This window comes from Bactrocera tryoni, chromosome 2 (assembly GCF_016617805.1).
Source record: "Bactrocera tryoni isolate S06 chromosome 2, CSIRO_BtryS06_freeze2, whole genome shotgun sequence".
Lineage (NCBI taxonomy): Eukaryota > Metazoa > Arthropoda > Insecta > Diptera > Tephritidae > Bactrocera > Bactrocera tryoni.
The window spans coordinates 63942161-63962515 of NC_052500.1; the positions used below are offsets into that span (position 1 = coordinate 63942161).

The window sequence follows — 20355 nt, forward strand, 5'->3', positions numbered from 1 at the left end:
ATCACATACGACAATATCAAGCGAAAACGGTCGTGGTCGAAGGCCGGTGGATTGTCCCAAACAGTGGCTAAGCCGGGATTGACGGCCAGGCTGTGTTTTTGTAGGGATTGGAAGAGAATCAGCCACTATGAGCTGCTCCCATATAGCCAGACGCTTAATTCTACCATCTACTGCGAACAACTGGGCCGCTTAAAGCAGGCGATCGACCAGAAGCGTCCAGAATTGGCCAACAGGTAGGGTGTAGTATTCTACAAGGACAACGCCAGACCACACACTTCGTTGATGACTCGTCAAAAGCTACGGGAGCTCGGATGTGAGGTTTTATTGCAACCACCAGATAGCCCGGACATAGCGCCAACTGATTACCACCTGTTGCTGTCCATGGTAAACGCCCTTGTTGGTTGAAAGTGGAACTCAAAAGAGGCTTGTGAAAAGTGGCTGTCCGAGTTCTTCGCAAATAAGGAGGCGTGGCTTCTATGAGGAGGGTGTTATGAAGTAGCCGTCTAGATGGAAACAGATTATCGAACAAAACGGCGCATATTAGAACTAAATCCGAACACATTGAATAAAGAGAAAAAAACGGAAGGTAGATATTTGACAACCAAATATAGAGCTACCATGCAAACTGAATTATCAACATCAAGTTTTTATATACAAAATTTTTGTATCTGTGAAGGGTATTTTTAATGTCTTTAATAAAAATATTTAAATATTTTATTTATGGAAAAACTTAAATGTGATTTAATAAATAACTGTCAATGCCTAAAAGCTGTCTTACGCGACGTGGCAACTCTATTAGTACGCACAAGGAAAGGAGTAAATTGAACTAAAACGTATCGGTCCGAGCAGGAGCCACGCTACGCTTTGCTGCGATGCGATAGGGAGAATCAAATGAGCTGCTTAGAAAAACAGTTTTGCAAAAAAAAAACAACGCCCAGCAGCAGTAAACGTGGAAAATGCACGCAATAGAATGACGTTTCATACAATTTGCACACATACAAGGCCAAGCACGAGCATAAAAATAGAAATGAAATGCAAACGGGTATGGATTTACGTATGTATGTATGCATGCAAGTGTGTATGGGCAGTTTTTACTTTCACGCAAAGCGTTTGGAAAAGCGAGAAGGTGTTGTTGTCGGTGTTGGTGAGCAGATGGTGGTGTCATCAATATTCCAATACGGGATAGTTGCGGCAGCTTTATGATTTTTAAAGTCATATGCACACAATAAAAACAGCATGGGGTTGCAACCCCCAAGCAGAAATGACGCATAAATATATGTATGTATGTATGTATGTATGTATGTTTATTTAGAAATATATGTACTTATATGTATATAAAACAATGTGCTGTGATATATGCAAATGAGAAATTCTCGTTTGGGACACGCGGAAATTTGTGTATTTGTATGTGTAAATTTTCCCTTTACGCAATTAAAAGCGCTATGGAAATGATGAAAATGCTACAATAAAAATCTAGAATGCATATTTATAAATATGAAAACTGCTGCTAAAGCTATATGTACATATAGCAGCAAGTCAGACAAATTAGCCAAGTCGGGGTTGAATGAATGGGTGCGCACTCCGCCAAAGTGGACTCTGTCTGCTAATAAAAGTTTCGATATTGCACATGGCTGTAGGGAGTATATGTTTGCAAGCACATATGCCTGCAATGTAACAAATTTGTTGCATTATATGTATTAATTTTTTTTTGTTTTTTTTTTCTTTTCACGCGGACAAAGTGCGTAAATGGCCAATAATCTGTATTAGATTGAGGGTTGTGCTTTGTTATGTAACCAGTATAGGCTACAATTACTGGTTTGTTATAGGTAAAAAGAAGGTTTTGTTGAATTATTTTATTTTGATATGATTAAGTAGATTATATTTAAGGTTGTTGACTTTTACTATAGAAAATATGTTATTAATTTTCGATATGCTGATCTGAAATTTTGCACACGTTCATTTTCTCACAAAAAGTTGCTCATTTGTCCAAAAAGGCGATATGAGACCACAATAGCATATAGCTGCCATACAAAGTGTACGATCAAAAAAGTTCTTGTATGGAAAACCTTTTTATTGAACGAAATATCATCACGAAATTTCGCATGAATTGTTATTCAAGGTAAAGTTATAGTCTCCCAAGAAATTGTTCAGATCCGACTACTATGGCACATAGCTGCCATACAAACCGAATGCTCCGATGAAGTGCTTGTATAGAACACTTTTTTATTTGACTAGATGTCTTTACGAAATTTCGCATAAATTTTTATTTAAGCCAACACTGCACTTTCCAAATAAAATTTTCAAATCGAACCGCTATTCGATATATGTATGTATGTAGCTGCCATACAAACTGTTCAGCCGAAATCAAACTCTTATATGGAAAACTTTTTTATTTGACAGGATACTTTCAAGAAACCTGTAACGGATTATTCTTCGAAGCAATGGTGTAATCTTCAAAAAAAATTTTCAGGTATGATTACTTTAGCACATATGTATGTACATATGTAGATACCATACAAACTAAATGATGAAAATCATGTCCTTGTATGGAAATTCGATTATTTCACAATATATCTTCACGAATTTTGAAAGGGTTTATTATCCAAAACAAAGGTACAATCTCCGAAGAGAGTGTTTAGATTGAATCACTCTAAGATAATGCTGCCATACAAACTGATCATTTAAAACCAAGTCTTTTTATTGAGAACTCTTTTATTTAACGAGTTATCTTCACTAAATTTGGTAATATAATTTTCCGAAGCAGCACTATGATCTCCGATGATGGCATTAAGACTTCAATAATATCATTTAACAAATATATCGTATTTGAGTAAATTTTCTTAAGTTACCTATCCAATATATTTTATTGGAAGAAATGCCTAGACTTTGTCCAAGAAAATTTTTATTTGACTTCGAAATTCTGATTGGCCAGTGCAGGTCTTTAAAATTATTAAGAAGTGAAAAAAAAAATCATTGTAAGTTGAAGCCCAAAAGAAAGCTTTAATTTAATCTAACTATTATAGTTATATTAGAAGCAGATGTAAAAGAAAACACGCTCATTCGTTTATTGAGATCTTTTGCATTCGCTGAGAAAACTTTCCATATTAAAGTATATTTTTTGCACCATCAAAAATACGAAAAGATGTCTAACGACTTTTTCATAAACTAACATTAACTAACGCTTTTGAGAATTTTAAGTTTAAAATTAAGTTTTTTTGTCGATATTAAGTGATAAGATAAAAATTGAAGATAAAAAAAAATGAATGATTTGGACATAAAAAGTTTAGTTTATCCCGAATTTCATGAAAGGGAAGTTATAATTGAAACAAATAAAACACAAAAACGTGTTATTAACTTTTTACATAAATTTTGAGGTTATGTATAAAAGATATTCATACAAAAGTACTAAATCTCTTAATTAGTCGCAACTTTGTCGTATAACTTTTTCGCGTAGAAATCGTAGTTTTGTCGGAAGTCGAGATAAACCGTTTGTAACTTTTAAAAATTCAACCACGCACCTCCCTTTCTTCTTCCCGACCACAGATCTTCCGTAAATTATTTCTCCTTTAATTTTATCTTGCTTTGCCAATGGATTTCATGTTATTATGGCTTTTTTGCTTCCAAAAGTAATCTACCCCGGTCTATACTTAACAACCAAAAAGACTAGAAATCCCAACTTTACTTTCTAATTCGAATTGGATCTGAGAAAAAAATCAGCCAACCAACGAAAAACCTTTGAAAATTTATAGCGAATTAATTGTAGAATATACTGGAAATTTTATAATCGGTCAATTTTTAGAACACTCCTTCTACAATATAACATTTCCAAATATTCTTAAAACAATATAACACCTTTCGGTAGCAGTTTTTCAAATTTTTGTACGTTTACGAAAAATTTAAAATATTTTTTTTAAGGTTGACTTGGCCTCTGTATTATTTCAATCAAATTGCAGAATGCAACGGATAATAATTTTTTTTTTAATTATTGAGGGGTATCATATAGTTTCATAAAGTTATAACGATCCGAAAACATAGCGTTGAGAATTGTAATTGCGTAAATTCATTTTTGTATTTAATACAAAATAAAATTGTTTAAACAAGTGTAAAAATTTATGATTTTATGATTTTACGATGATTTATGGCATGTTATGAGTTCACTAATTATATGTATAAGTAGTTATAACAAATCGCACATGTATAACAGAATATATCTCCTATTGAAGAGCACACAAAATTCTAAAATTTTAAAAGTTGTTAATTAAACAACTACAAGTACATTTGTTAATTCAGTTTAATATTATATCCAAGTAGAAAATGTTGAAATTCTGTTTTATTTTTTCACACACATTTTTAGTTTAAATAAATATTTTAAATTCTGTATATAACACCGAGTTGTAAATCCATTTCAAACTAATTTTTTGCACATAAAATATGTGTTTTCACCTTCTACATTTCTAATTTGTTATAAAACGATTTTTGTTTTTATTTCCAAAATTACTCACCTGCACCATTTTTGTATACTTTTACACGTCAAAAATTACGACAAACAGGTGAATATGTGTTATTAATTAATATGTTGTTATTGAGTTGTCCAAATGTTTCCACAAATTGCTAAAGAAATTCAATTTCTTGGCGGTTCCAACTTAAAATTTGTTGTGTTCGGTGAATAGCACGTGTTTTTATATGTTTTGTTTTTATACTTGCTCGTATTTATTTAATTGCCATTCATATAAAATGCACTTTTTTGTTTATCTCCTTCCTATCTTTCTTCTGACAGCACATAAGCACACGCACATATACAACACCTTTCGATTTCAAGTTGCGCCGTTTACGTTCGACTGTGAAGCAGCACGCGTTTCTTACAAGAATATTTGGAGAAATTTAACTGAATGTCTTGTCACTTGGCGCTTTGCTTTTAACACAACAATAAATACTTTTTAGATTAATAAACAAAGCGTTCTGATAATTTATATAATTAATTTTAAAACTTTATTTTAGTTGCCGGAATATTACACATTATTTTGTGCAATGGATTTGTAAAAGAACCGTATCTTCCGCTATTCGCTAAAAATTGCAACAACTCGTGCGCTCACGTCAAACACCGAATGAAGACAAAACAGAAACGGCAAAGAATTGCATTCATCGCACAAACAGGGTTGTATGAGACCGGAATAAGCAGAGCGCATGTGCGATTCAAGCGGTTGAGTGGTGGTTGTGAGCATGGATGGATGTAAATGGCAAAGATGAGAAAAAAATATTTCTGTTTAAATACAATAACAAATTCATATTACTATTTTTAATACACTTAATTGCTTATTTATTGTAATTACGTTAGAGCATACGCGATAAAAACATATATGGTTTGGGGTATATAATGTGAAACAGATAGGAGTATGCATGTAAATAAGCAGCAAGGTAATTTTTTGAGGTTAAAAAATATTTAACAAATAAATATAAATTAAGTACGACTGTGAAGCAGCACACGTTTTCTGCAAGAAAATTGTTTTTTTAGTGAAAATTTTATGCAGCGAAATATTTCTGATAAATTTCAGAAAATAATATAATTTTCCAAAAAAAAAAAAATAAAAAAGTAAATGAAAAAAATAAAAGAATTATTTAATCATAGAAAACTAATTTTGAATTAATTTTTTTATTTTTTTATTTCGAAAATTTTAATTAAGAACCGCTTTGAAATTTTTACTCCGAATTAAAAATTAAAAAAATCTTAATTTTTTTTCTGATTTTTAATTCGGTTGCTTTAAGTTTTATTTTTTTAATTTTTAATATCAAATACCGAATTGAAAAATATAAGAATAATTTTGTCAAACACACAGGATTGAAAACAATTTGGAACAAGTCTTAAATCTGAAGTGCAGGATTGGAAAATATTTAAAAACAAAGAATATTTACTCGTAAAAAAATTTTTTATCCTAAATATGGAATATATAATTATGAAAATAAAAAATGTCACTCTGGAAAAAAAAAAAATTAAAAAGGAATTGTTTTAAAATTTAATTTGTTATGTTGTGAAAAGAACAGTTATTTTAGTAAAATACTACAACGGCTTATCTCTTTCTTTTCATTCATTTACACTCAAGAAATATACAAACCCTCCTGTTTTATACCCTTTCTTTAAGTTTTTAATATGAAAGTATTTTTTATTAAAAAAGAAAAACTGTACTTAAATATACTTACATTTCTTATTTACTCAAAATGTTTGATATCAAAAATTAGATTTAAATATTCAATTTTTTTAATAAAGAAAATATTTTTCTCAAACAATGATCCATTATATACATATATATTAAAAACTAAAAAAGTTAGCAATAATTCATTTCTTATAATACGTAACACAGCAACCCTTATTGTAAACAGTTTGACGGACACTGTTGCGAATGCAACGATCAGCTGTTCCAGTAACAAATTTCCGATTTCACATTTGTTTAACATCTGATTGTTTTTCGGGTTTTCTTTTAAAAATTGCAGTCAAGTTTCTTTAAAAATTATAACAAAAAAATTAAACCACCAGCGCCATGTCGGATAATGAATATGAACGCTTTGAAATAACAGATTACGATTTGGACAATGAGTTCAATCCCGGCCGCCGGCGGAATCTGTCAAAAAATCAGCAAATTTATGGTAAAATTATATAGAGTGTTCTAAATCAAAAGTTAACAAAACAATTTTATAAAAATATAATTACCTTTTAGGCATTTGGGCCGATGACAGTGACAATGATAGCGCAGAAGAGTCCAGTCGTCGTGGACGACGTGGCCGTGCCGGTCTCGGCGGCGGCGGTGGTAGCAAATCAAAAGATTATACAGCACCAGTTAGTTTTGTCGCAGGTGGCATACAACAAGCGGGTAAGAAAAATAAAAAAGCTGAGAAAGATACTGCTGAACAGCAAATAACCGATGAGGAAAGTGATGAAGCAAATGCGCGTCCCTCTTTCGGACGCAAACCAAAACAAGTGGAGGCTGCTGATGGTGATACCAGTGATTCAGCAACCACTTCGGATGATGATGAACGCTCACAAAAGCAGCGCGCTGAAATTGGCAGACAACAGCGTAGTAATAATGCGCGGCAAATGGGAAATCCAAATGTTGGCGCTTGGGAACAGCATACACGCGGTATTGGCGCTAAATTGCTGCTTCAAATGGGTTATAAACCAGGTAAAGGTTTGGGTAAAGATCTGCAGGGTATATCACAACCGGTGCAGGCACATGTGCGTAAGGGACGTGGTGCAATCGGCGCGTACGGACCAGAGGCGGCAGCCAGTGTGGGTGGTAAAGGGGTGAGCGTGGTTTTTGTGTTTTTATGTGTAAGAAATTGACATTATTTTTATATAATTAAATTTTATAGCCTGTGGTAAAGGAGGATGAAGACGTGCGTGAAGCAAAAGAGTTCAAAGAGAAGCTTAATAAATGGAAGAAGAGCGGTGACACGCGCCAAGACAAGAGCAAGCGTTATTATTATCGCTCCGTTGAAGAGGTGATTGAAAAGGGCAAAAAGGGTAATTTCATGTTATCAGAAAAAATAAGGTAAGTTGTGAGCAATTTAAAGATTTAAAAGATATTTTCAATATATATATTTTTTGCAGCAAAAAGATTGGCAATGTTCCCGTCATCGACATGACTGGACCTGAGAAGCGTGTGCTGAGCGGCTATCATGCGCTGGGACAAGCAAAAGTTGCCGAAGAAGAACTCTACGACCTAGAACAAGCTGTGGCTAGCAGTAGCATTACCGCCAAGAAAGGCAGCACATTTGCCTTGCCCGAATTGATGCACAATCTACAGCTGATCGTGAATATGTGTGAACAGGATATAATTTCGCTCGATAAGGCAGAACGTGAGGCCACTGATCGGCAGGAAGCACTAGAGCATGAGCGCAAAAATCTTGAAGAAATCATACACCTGGAAAAAAATCACATAGACACGCTCGAACAAGCGCTAAAACTTGTCGAAGAACTAACAAGCTGCAATGATATGACACTACAGCGCGCAGAGCAAATTTTCGTCACGCTACAGCACGACTACGCTGCCGAGTACAAAGAGTTCGCTTTAGGCGATTTAGCAGCAGGGGTTATTGCGCCACTCGTGAAGATTACGCTGGAGAATTGGAAGCCCATCGAGCAGCCCACACAACATGTGGAACTGATTAAAAAGTGGCGTGGCATACTGGAGTCGAATGCTGAACCACAAAATGAGTCGCGTAACATTTTCGATCCGTACTCATCACTCGTCTGGGCTGGCGTTATACCGAGTTTCCGCGCATGCGCCGCCTCCTGGAATCCAAAATTGCATCAACCCATGGCTGCGCTACTCGACTGTTGGGCACCCCTATTTCCCACATGGGTACTCGATTCCGTGCTCGAGCAGTTGGTGTTGCCGCAACTCAGTAACGGCGTACGCGATTGGGATCCACTCACCGATACCGTCCCCATACACATTTGGATACTACCCTGGAACAATATACTCGGCCATAAAATGGAGGAATTCATATTTCCAACCATACGCGAAAAATTGGCCGCCGCTCTGCAAGCGTGGATGCCACAAGATCGTTCCGCACGCGCCATGCTCACACCATGGAAGGGCGCTTTCAACGACGTCGAAATGCAACGCTTTCTCTCGCAACACATTATACCCAAACTGCAATTGGTACTCAACGAGTTCATTATAAATCCGCTGCAACAACAGCTGGAACTCTGGAATCAAGTATGGGAGTGGCATGAACTTGTGCCCACGCCACAAATGGCGCAATTACTCGATAAATATTTCTTTCCGAAATGGATGCAAGTGTTGGTGTTGTGGCTAAATCAATCGCCCGACTTTGCGGAAATCTCACGCTGGTACACCGGCTGGAAGAGTATGTTCTCCGAGGAGATCTTACGTGAACCCGCCATCAAGGAACATTTGCGTCGCGCGCTTGAAATGATGCATCGCGCTACCGACGTTCTAGCCCCGCCCACACTGTCGTCCATACCAACACCCATATTGACGTCGACGCCACCGCCGCCACCACCACCCACAATGTTGGATATGCAGATGGTGCCGCCGGCGCAATTGGAGTTCAAAGAGTTGGTTTCACAGAAGTGCGCCGAACGCGGAATACTCTTTGCACCGCTGCCAGGTCGTCGGGAGTTGGGCAAGCAGGTGTGTTGGTTTGGACATTTTTGTTGTTGCATGCTTATAATAATACTCTGTTTTTGCAGGTTTACCGTGTGGGCAAGCTGTACTGTTACATAGATCGCAATGTTTGTATGCTCAGCGATGCCAGCATGAAAAACTGGCTGCCCACATCTGTGCAACAGCTGTTGGATCATGCACTGTCTGCTTAGTAGGCGATCTTAGCGCGCCAAAAATATCAATTAATCGTAATTTTAGACTTTACTCATACTTTATTTAATAAATAATTTGGCTATAATCGAGAATCTAAGAAAATAATATGAAGAAATTTTTATCAGTTCCTTATTCAGAAATACTTGTAAGAACTTTCCTTGTTATCAAGGGGACCCTTAACTACGTATTTTTGGAGCTCCTAATAAGTATGAGGTCGAAGCTAACCTCAAACGTATCATCTATGGACGGAAAGTAAATAGGTACACCTAACAAGGAAGTCCTTTCGCTTTTTTTTTTTGAGTGGTGAACGACCTTTTGAAGGAACTTGAAGATCCAGGCTGCCAGGTGGATGAATGTTTTTTGAAAATTTTTTGTTCCCGTATGAAATCTATCTCGTAAGCATGTCTGAAAATTTCAAACCGATCTTTAGCTTTTTCGCAGAAATTCTCCTCATAGATTCTGTAAACAGCGTTTCGAGAAAAAACGCGTTTAAAGTTTTGGAAGCCAATTCAACTCCACATTCAACTGATAAAGTGTACGTTCTTCCCGTATTCGGGAGGTTGGAGCGAACTCTAAGGGCTCCTGCTCTCCGTGGTATCAGAATTAAGTCTCCTGGTAGCCGAAACTACTACCACAGGTAGTACAAGCACTATAGCTGTTCGGCATTAGTGGAGATCACACCGCTAACATCTAAGACTTCACAGTTTGTCACTGAACAAACATGTACTCGTAAGTCACCCGACCGTTAGAGTTATTGTCGCAACGGTCTTGTCATCTACACCTGATCCTATCAACTAGAAACCTCATCTTCCCTAGATATCCTTCTCATCAACATTCTGCAGCAATGACATACTCAAGCCCTTAGTCTGAAAGCAACAGCATGGTCGGAGGACAGTTGGTCGTTTGAGGATTGCAATCAACACAGCCCACATCCCAACAAGTACGCAGTTTCTTCCGAGATAATATCTGTGCTATATCTGCTAAGACAACGGTGCCGCTAAGAGAAACAAGTACCGTTTCGAGAGATTTCAAGGACGGTAATGTTATGTAAGCAGCTCACTTACCTTCCCCAAGTAGTACTTATGTAGTAATTGCATAAGGTGGTATTCTGGTCTAGAAATTAAAAAAAATCGATTTATTTTATATTTTCAAAGTTTAACTATTCAAGAATATGTGTACAAGAGGATTTTTAAAAATTCAAGTCATTTTCAGAGATATAGGCATTTTTCTGACCCGGCATCCAAATTGGTTCGTCCGCAACTAATCGAACAAAAGACTTTACGCAAAACTTTAAACGCGTTTTTCTCAAAACTGACTTTTTCGGAACGATACCCACGGATTCTCAGGTTCTACTGAACCGATTTACTTGAAATTTTTATAGAGTCTTTATAGACTTGTCTATGGTTGGAACTAGCTCCATCCCCAAATTTTTATTTTTATTATTTTTAAAAAATTCGAAATAGTCAGAAAAAGTGATCCAAAAAAACTTTTTTTTTCAGGCAGTCGCCATTTTGTGGAAAAATTTTTTTCCCACTTTTCCGTAGTTCCGACCATTGCGACATTATTCTAGATTAATAATCTTTTTTTTTGGTTTCAAATAACTAAGAGGGTTGAAATCATGGGTATGGTCACGTGGAAAATTTTAGAGACCCCCCACTTCGTCAGCTCATAATTTTTGAAATTTTTTACTTTTTTTACTTGTTAATTATTTTCTGTACTCCTCTAAAATTAACAAATAACTAATAAAAAAATGGATAGTAAAAGTTATTAATTGCCTTCCTGAAATTCATGTTTCTAGACCATAATACCCCCATAAGTAATAGTATCTCTCTGAATCCGCCTATCGATCAACTCCCTTGAGAGAAAACAGTTCCGTTCAACTTCTAAGACCTTCGTCCCTGAGACGGTGACGGTTTTTTATCGGATCAAAGATGATCAAATTGGTAGCATTCATATAATTATATGGGAATGTTTTCATCCGCTTAAAAAACAATTACAGATAAACAATTTGATGGTCTCAGTACTCGTAATAGTTTGTACTTATGGAAATCTGCTATGCATGAATAGTTACTCAATATTTCCTTTCAACAGTACTGGAGAGTCTTAAACTTTTGATAATCCACACTGTTCGCACCAAAGTCACACATTCAAATTAAATGTATAAAGTTCCCAGCAGCATTAGCAGTGCTGCACACCACAAAATAAGTTGATACTTCTGAGGGGACAGTACTGCATGATATGGATTCTATTTCAAACTATGGTTGAGAAGGTCGATCAGAGCCTATAGTATTTAATCAGTTGTATAAACGATGCAGGGGGTTCTGAGAACCAAATTCAAACCGTAGTATGCATGTTTTCTTAAAGAACCAAAAACCGTAACAAAACCCTCCGCAAGCGGTATCCATGTATTCGTATTGCTGTCACCTACATACTACATCAATTCTGCACGCATTTGCATGAAGAGTGCCCTACACTTATTACATGTGTTCGACGTTATAGATGTGATCTCTACTGCAAGGCGTTTACACTTAAATCTTTGGACCTAATGGATCCTAATTATAGCAAAAAGTTTGTTCGAATTATTATTGGAAGACTTTCTTTTAAAGAGCATCAATTATTTACAATTTTTCCACTTAAAGGGATGGAAATTGTTGGATAATGTCAACAGATGTCCTTGACTACAACATTATACTATCCAGGTAATTCTAGACCGGACACTCAGACCACTTCAGAATCACAAATTTATTGAACGATTTATAAACCTTCATTTCACAAACATTTTTTGTACGCTGTAAAGTGTATGGAAAGTATACGAGTATGTATAAAGAGCAGTCAGTGTATGCATCAGTGGAACTCTTAGAACAACGCCTAGTCAGGTCACCAAGCGTCATTTTACATTTACCGCCAAGACACTTGTTCTGTAAGCAACTGGCAGCGAATTCAGCCCTTAGACTGAAGTAATCCTCCGTATCAGTCGCCTGTAATAAGGGGCATTCTAAAACAACAATAAGTTCTCGTTTCTACACAATATCAGAAATTTTCGTAATCCTATAGAATTGAACTTAAATTCGGTCCAGAGAAAAGTGGGCCGGAGGCGAGGTGAACAGAGACTCAGGGATAAGTTTCTATGCGGATGGGTCCAAACTAGATAATCGAGTGGAAGATGATGTCTTTTAAGCAAAATCAGATAATAAAACCGCAAGTGGAAATCATACCAATTAAAGAAAGCCTTCTTCTTCTGACTTGGAGTACGCTCACAACAAGGAAAATATGTATATATACGGATAGCTTAGCGGCTTTGAAATCACTGAAGTCTCTTAGGGTCTTGAATAGTGAATCTAACATCATATTTTAGGGTTTATTTAGGGTATCTTGGCGAGGTTGCAAAACTTTTTGCACTGATGAACTACATCAGAAGCACGGGTTGGTACGGAGAAGAGACAATAGAGTGAGGAATTTTAGCCCAGGTGGCTTCAGAATGAACGCTCTAAAGGCCTCGGTACGTCGTCAGATAGTTACTCTACCTACCAAAGAGTTCTCGCCAAAAAAATGTAAAATACCCGAAAATGTAAATGGTAATCTCTTTCGATGTTTCCTACTTTCATAAAGAAACCACACATAAACTTCAAATATAATGAAGAATGTTTCTTTTCATTCGAAATAATGTTCTTTGGCACTTATTTTTTGAAAATTATCTCCTTCAAATATTCGCCGCGACTACGTCTCAGATGGTTCAACCGTTGAGTCCAATTTTCGATGAATCGTTCGAGCATTTCGATTGGTGAATGAAGCGCGTGATGTTTTGCTCCAAGCCCTGAATCGAAGCAGAATTGTTCATATAGACTTTAGACTTTACATATCCTCACAGGAAAAAGTCTAATCGTGTGATATCACACGATCTTGATGACCAATCGACCGGACCAAAACGTGAAATTATCTGCTCACAGAAGTGTTCTTTCCATATAGTATCTATTGATTGATGCGATGCGTGGGAAGTGGCGTCGTCTTCTTGTCGGTTACATTCTCATCTGCATCATTTTTGAAAAAAATATGGACCGATGTTTCTACCAGCCTACAAACCACACCAAACCATTATTTTTTTCTGGATGAAATCGTAGCTCTTGAATCTTTTCAGGTTGTTCTTCGTCCCAAATGCGGCAATTGAGAACCCATCCCAAATGCTGAACAAAATTTGCTGTAAACAAGTCGAATCTTTTTGGAACTTTTCAAAAGACTATAAAGCGAAGCGATGTCGCTGGGGAGGTTTAGCGGCTTAAGTTCTTATACAAGCTGTAGTTTGTATGCTTTCAATTTAAGATCTCGACGTAAAATGCCAAGACGTTCTACAAGTACGAGTATACGTCAGTTCGATTTGCAGCTAGCGGCGCCGAATCAACTATTCACGGTCTTCGTGTTTACTGCATGCTGGACGTGGTCTAATCGGTCGATTATGCTGAAAATAAGTTGACCGAAACGCGAATTTTGCAGAAGGTGAATTTTCGGAAAAAAAGTTGAACGATTTGTAAACGTTGTTTAGGCGTAAGTGTTTCCACGATGGAATGCCAAAAATACTGAAATAGTAGCATGTCTGCTTGGCACGACTTTGACGTAATCTGTCAAAAAAACTTATTGAAAGTATCTCTACTTGGATCACCAGTTACATATCTATGTACATGCATACACTTAATAGTTAAAGTTAAAAAAATAAGGTAGTATTGATAAGAAGATAAGAAGTCTATTAAAATAAAATAAAAAACCAATGTTGGAATAGCTTCACTATTATCAGAATATCAATTACTTTAGTGTTACCAATAAAGCCATAAACAGTTAGGAATCATGAATAGTTTAATCTAAAAATATTACTTTATTATTATTTTTAAGAGTAAATGGATAGTGTAATGCCTCATCAGCTGTCTCACCTCTGTTCATACTGGAACGGTGACTTCATCGATGTTTATAATATGTCTCTTTCGTTTCAAAACCCGAGGATTTTTCTCATTTAACTTCACAGCTACGTATAAAGCTCGCACAGTTCTACCTTTCCTATATAATTCATCAATCTTGTCACTATCTCGGAAATGTGATTTATCTTTTCCAGTTCTATTATGAACTACTTGGGTGAAAAGGATGTCATTGACTCCCTAGACTCTACCTTTCTCAGTTAACTGTACCAGTGATTACATTTTCTTTTGGCTAAAGTATTGTTCTGGTATTATGCTTTATGTTCTAAATTCTCCATTCTTCGCTTGTGTTTCTCTTCTTTCTTAAAAAAAAAAAGAAAAAATGTATAAGAAACATTATTCTCGGCTGTATCGAAGCTATAATACCCTTTGTAGGTACATTTTTTATGGCATACAAGGGTATGAAAAGATCTTTAGCTTGGTTTGGATAGCCTAGTTTGAACACTAGCTTTATGCTATAGTGGATATCTCGTGCGATCCTTAAAGATAACTTGTTAAATAAAAAAATTTTCCCTACAAGGTCTAGGTTTCGATTATTTCTATTGCAGCTATAGCCTATAGAGGTCCAATCTCCGCAATTTCTTTGGACCCATACCAAATTTCGTGAAGACATCTTGTCAAAGAAAAAAGTTTCCCATACAAGATCGGTCAGCTTGTATGGCAGATATATCATATAGTGGCCCGATATCGACGGTTTCAAAAACTAAGGGACTTGTTCTCAGTACATTCAGAGGAACCGATGGATATCGCTTAATCTCAGTTCGTCTCGCGAATTATCAAATATATCAATCAATTAAATATATAATTATAAATATACCGATCTTTTCTTCTGAGTATTACGTGGCATAATAAGTCTTCTCATAACTTTTCACGCGATAATTCATAAATATTAGCTCGCAAATATTCCGCTCCTTAATATTCAAAAGATTAAATGGCTAGTACACAGTGTAATTGAAGTTTAATGGCTATTGTACATACTTGATAAGCATACATACATATATGTAATTATAGTATTTAGGTACTCAGTGGTATATTACCCGAGTTTTTATTGGAAACAATATGCGTTGATTGAATAAATTTTTTTCTAAGAACTGATTTATCATTGCTTACGCCGACTAAACACTCGACAATTGAAGTACGAGGTAATGTATTTCTGGAATAAGACGAGATCGATAAAACCTTTTTATCATGCGTTCAGTGCATGTGTACCAAGATGGGCGGCAAATGCGATGGGGATTACGAGAGTAATGTGGGAGTCTTTTAAGCTCCTCTATATCAGTGGTCGGCATTTCATAGCAAAATTTTGCAAACTAACTTCACACGTACGCTTACGCTCTATGGTTCAGTCGTTGTCGAGCCAGCAACGAATTAACATCACGCAAGACTATAGCGCAAAACCAAATATGCCCTGCGAGAAATATTTTATGATTCTAAATGGCTTTGGTGCCATGCAATGCCTTTTATGTTCCAAGTCTTTTAAAGATAATAGGGAATATATCCTTAAAAGACTTTTTGTTAATTTTCATTATACTCTTAATTAATTATAAAATTTGCTTAATTTTAATTCCAATTTCTCACTGGGCAACTTTTTTTTCGTGCTCACCAACACAGTGACAGATCCTCTCATGCCGACCACTGCTCTATATCCACTTTTCTTTTTGTTACCTGACACTGTTCCCATGTTGGAGTCTGTCACAGAAGCCCGTATAATTACTGATGGTCTCATGGATGATGGATCTCATGGACGATTAAGGTCTCGCTTACCATTTCTGAAGTGGAAATCTTAACAGCAAGCAGTTGAAAGCTTTCTCCGAGAGTATAAGTACAGAAGAGAAAAAACGTTTTGATTTTCCTGGTTTCAAGCTATGGTCAGTTTAATGAATTAAAGGGTTTTTAAATTGCAGCTTATCTTAAAAGGTATGCGAACAAAGTCATTAAGATAAATACTAATAGTTAATGCACTTGTTTACCTTCGGGTACATTAAAAACTCATCAATCAAAATATAACGATAGAAATAGCTTGTAGAAAGACCACTTAGGATGTGTATAAAAATATGAAAATTGGTGTAATTAGTGTCAAGATAAGTACATAACTGTAATAGCTTGTTTCTGTGAGACTTTATTTCAAGTATTATTGTTTGACGAAGATTCATTGATAAACTATTCGTTGACGTACAGAAGTTATTCAAATTGCGTTTTTTTTCGCTGATTGAGATATTGATATCATCGGCCTCAACACCCGCGCCGTTAGTTCTGCTTTCTCCAGACTGGACAAGGAAGCAAAGTAAATGGGTCTGGCAGTGAACGAGGGCAAGACGAAATATCTCCTGTCATCAAACAAACAGTCGTCGCATTCGCGACTTGGCTCTCACGCCACTGTTGACAGTCATAAATTTGAAGTCGTAGATAATTTTGTCCATATTGAAACCAGCGTAAACACCACCAACCATGTCAGCCTGGAAATCCTACGCAGGATAATTCTTGCCAACAGTTGCTACTGCGTACTGAGTAGGCAATTTAGAAGTAAAGTCCTCTTTCGTCGAACAAAAACCAAACTCTATAAGTCACTCATAATTCCCGTCCTGCTATATGGTGCAGAGGCTTGGACGATGACAACAACTGATGAGTCGACGTTGCGAGTTTTCGAGAGAAAAGTTCTGCGAAAGATTTATTTATATCTGCGACCAGTAACCAACCCCTTCCGGGTGACTCGTGGGAACAGAATAAACACAAAAAAAAAAAAAATGCAAAACAACAAAAACTTCTAACATATTGACGACTTTCGCTTTGCCAGGAACAACGATTACGACAACAGCAAACAAAACGCCAGAACCCATAGCGGAGTCCGACGAAGACATCCTCCTTGCCTCCAGCTACTAGAGAAATAAGAGTACTCCATGGTGCGCTGAAAGTAAAGTATAAATATGGAACCTTCCACCTCGAAAGCAGCTGTAAATACCAACCAAAGTATACTGGCTGCTCCAGGAGCAAATCAGCGATAGAAAAGGAAGAAGTCTCTGAACCAAGTGAGGAATAACCGGTATCAAAGAACAGTTTTTATTCTGAGTAAGATTGCCAAAGACCACGCCGTCGGCACCTCTCTCTCTTCATGTGCAACAAGGGTTCACAATTTCTGATCACAGATGCATCGCTTACCCACTGGACGCTGCTCGTCCTTCTTGGAAAATCTATAGAATCTTCTGAAAAGCGAACTGGGACCAATATTGCAGCAAACCTTTATTAGCCCTTTCAGGCGAGCCAGGGTAGAAATCTTTGGTTTCTTCTAACGCGGTGGATGAGTGCGTCGAAGTCTTCAGCACTGCTTGTAAAGCTTCCTTAGAGAGCTCTTATCCAATGCAAGACCAGGCGGCAGAGGAAAATCCTTTTATTGGACATTGAAACTCTCGATAATCAGGGCGTTTTGTAGACTACTCTTCAACAAGACCTGTACGAGTGGGGCAGCTAACGATTGGGCGTTGTACAAAGCAGAACTTGCAATCTAAAAGTCCTTAGCAACAAACGCCAAGAAATCTTCATGAAAAACCTTTTATACAAAGGTGAACGACTGTCGTGAATTTTCAAAGCTCAGACGTTTTCTCGCAAAGAACACAATTCAATTGGTATTTCAATGATAGGAATGGTTGCTGGACTCTGAACAGTAAGGAGCACTCTTAAGCTCCTTCCAGACGAGCTCCATCCCATTGATTGTTGGCTGTAAGATTACATACAAGTATGAGCTTGGTCTATGCAAAATACTTATACAGATGTATTATATTCTGTAACTGTTCTGAAGGATCAACACAGTCTTGGTGATGTTGAGATCGGAACTTCGAAATGTCTATCTATTTAAAATAAAACTTCATTTGATGTATAGTAGGCGCCAAAAGCTTTTTAGTAGATATCATCGGAACAGGCAAAACCTGCAAATTCATCTTCGAAAGTAAATGGTTTAGATAGATGGTAGCCGGGTTGTGCTGGTGAGAACACATGGAAAAAGACTTCAAGCATAAATTAATGTTACGTTTTGGAATCAATTTGCCAAGAGATGACATAACTTTATTATTTTTATTCGGAACACGCTTGGGAAAGCTACCATTCTTCTATCCTTCATTATTATCAAAAAAGTTTGAAATTGAAGAACTAAAAGTATTAATCGATTAAGATTGTTGTCGAATATAAGAAAAGTTCGCAAAGCCTTTGGGAATCCCCTAAGCAGCCATTTCAAAACGTTTGTAAGTAGCTAGATGCATTCAAAATTGGAAGTTGAGTGCTCATATGAGTTGAAGCCAAGAGCCATTGAAAGCCGATTTTACATGTCACAAATAGTGGTTGAAAGCTACAGCAAGAAGTCCTTTTTGCATTGATTTGTGATAGCCAAACAAACGGCAAAGCCGAATTTGTATAATGTCAAGGTTTACTCTGTATTAAATGGAAACAGAAGCGCTTGCCCTATTATGAGTTTATAAAACCGGCTGAAACTATTAATGGGAAACACTACCGATGACGACACTTCTAATTGAAGCGAGCGATTGCCGAAAAACAACCGAAATTCGCGACTAGACATGAGACAATAATTTTCCATCACCCCACGCTCGGTCTCATGTTGCGAGATCGGTTGAAACCTAGTTGGGTAAACAGCGCTGTCAAGTTTTCCTCACCCGCTTTATTACGCAGATCTTGCTCCTTCTGACTTCCATTTTATTTAGAACATTCTCACCGGAGTATGGCTCACATTAAAAGAGGGTGCTAAAAATTGGCTTGATTCATTCTTGGCCGCCAAGTGCGGCGGTTCTTTTGGGATGGAAGCGGCAAACTGCTAGAAAGAAGATGAGAAAATGTTATAGCTTCAAATTGACAAATACTTTGAATAATACAATTAGAGTCAATGAATTGAAAGCAAAAATTTTAAGTTTTCCCAATAAATAATTTATTACCAAACAAACTATCCAACTTCGTAGAGCAGTACCCTCTTTTATACACTCAAAGGCATGTTTAATAAATCTAGAAAGTAAGAAATTCGCTCCTTCTTTCCCTACGTCTTTCATAACAGTTAGATCTTTTTCAAGGGCGCTAGTCACACCTGTTATTGGAATCAAAATTATACGCTAATCAACCGGCCTACACAGCGCGCCTCTTTGGCGCTCTTACAGTAACCATCGTACGCATCGAAGAACATTAAAAAGCCACACTCCTGTAGTAAGAAATAACCGTTAGTGCAACGATAGTAGTAGCGGCAATTCCTTGGATAAGCATAATTCGCGAAGACACCCGCACGGCAAAGACTTTTGATATTTTGTGCGTCTATTGTTGTTGTACTCATGAGTTGGGGTTTTGTTGTGGTTGAGATATTTATAGTAGTTGCTGTTGTTTTCGCTGTTGTTGTTGTCACCTCCGTTGTTTGCTGCCCGGTACTAGTTGTACTTTGCATGTTAGTAGTTGTTACTATTGTTGTTGCTTTGGGTGTTGTGGCCGTACCCTCCGTTATTATTACTGTGGGCTCAGCGGTTGTGGCTGACACCTGATCCTCTTCTGATAGTTCACTTAAATCTTCGTTTTCACACTGGTAATCTTCCAGACATTCATCCTGTGTACAGTAAGCCGACGCCTCACCATCACAATAAATATATGGATAACGGGAACTGCAAGCTGTATTTGAATTTGAAATATATTCCGTTGTTTCCAATGCAACGCTGTTGCAATCGCTTATAATTCTCGCCTGTAACGGTGCAACAAATTGTAGCGCGATTAAAGTTATAACGGTAAAGTTATATATAAATGATAATAGCATTTTTTTGCTTTAATTCATTCCAACGATGCGTTCACTGATTCGTTTATGGTTTGACTATATTTTTTCGTTCAGTGTGACGCTTATATAGAAGCGAACTAAAGAGCTCATTGGGTGCCCAAGGGCGCTTACGCATTTCTAATCAATGAGAGATAGCTTGGCAACATTTTGGTATCTAAATAGGTAGTTGATTACTCTGATGATGCATTTTAATGGAATGTGATTTGATTTCATTTCATTCTGGTAAGAACCCCCAAAATGCCAATACATA

The 20355-nt window shown here is 36.8% G+C and overlaps 3 protein-coding genes across 3 annotated transcripts in view; 1 reads left to right on the top strand and 2 right to left on the bottom strand.

The window, feature by feature from the left end:
• The window catches only part of LOC120769297 (neuroguidin), a 203565-nt gene extending 198458 nt beyond the window's left edge, over positions 1-5107 (bottom strand). Inside the window, exon 1 of the mRNA XM_040096226.1 lies at positions 4503-5107. Coding sequence (XP_039952160.1) covers positions 4503-4511 — 9 coding nt within the window. The 5' untranslated portion in view covers positions 4512-5107. The remainder of the gene's footprint in view (positions 1-4502) is intronic.
• Positions 5108-6416: 1309 nt separating this feature from the next.
• LOC120768672 (septin-interacting protein 1) lies at positions 6417-9424 on the top strand. Its single transcript, XM_040095449.1, has 5 exons — positions 6417-6639; positions 6711-7294; positions 7363-7541; positions 7601-9152; positions 9212-9424. The coding sequence occupies exons 1-5, from the start codon at positions 6534-6536 to the stop codon at positions 9335-9337; spliced, it is 2547 nt and encodes an 848-aa protein (XP_039951383.1). The 5' UTR covers positions 6417-6533; the 3' UTR covers positions 9338-9424.
• A 9973-nt stretch (positions 9425-19397) lies between these two features.
• Positions 19398-20087, bottom strand: LOC120768831. The gene has a single exon (XM_040095583.1). It carries the CDS (start codon positions 20085-20087, stop codon positions 19398-19400), a length of 690 nt encoding a protein of 229 aa, XP_039951517.1.
• Positions 20088-20355: the final 268 nt, after the last annotated feature.

Coding starts and splice junctions, on each gene's coding strand:
- LOC120768672 (XM_040095449.1), top strand. CDS start 6,534: ATGTCGGATAATGAATATGAACGCTTTGAAATAACAGATTACGATTTG. Junction 6,640..6,710: donor AAAAAATCAGCAAATTTATG/GTAAAATTATAT, acceptor ATTACCTTTTAG/GCATTTGGGCCGATGACAGT. Junction 7,295..7,362: donor CCAGTGTGGGTGGTAAAGGG/GTGAGCGTGGTT, acceptor TAAATTTTATAG/CCTGTGGTAAAGGAGGATGA.
- LOC120768831 (XM_040095583.1), bottom strand. CDS start 20,087: ATGCTATTATCATTTATATATAACTTTACCGTTATAACTTTAATCGCG.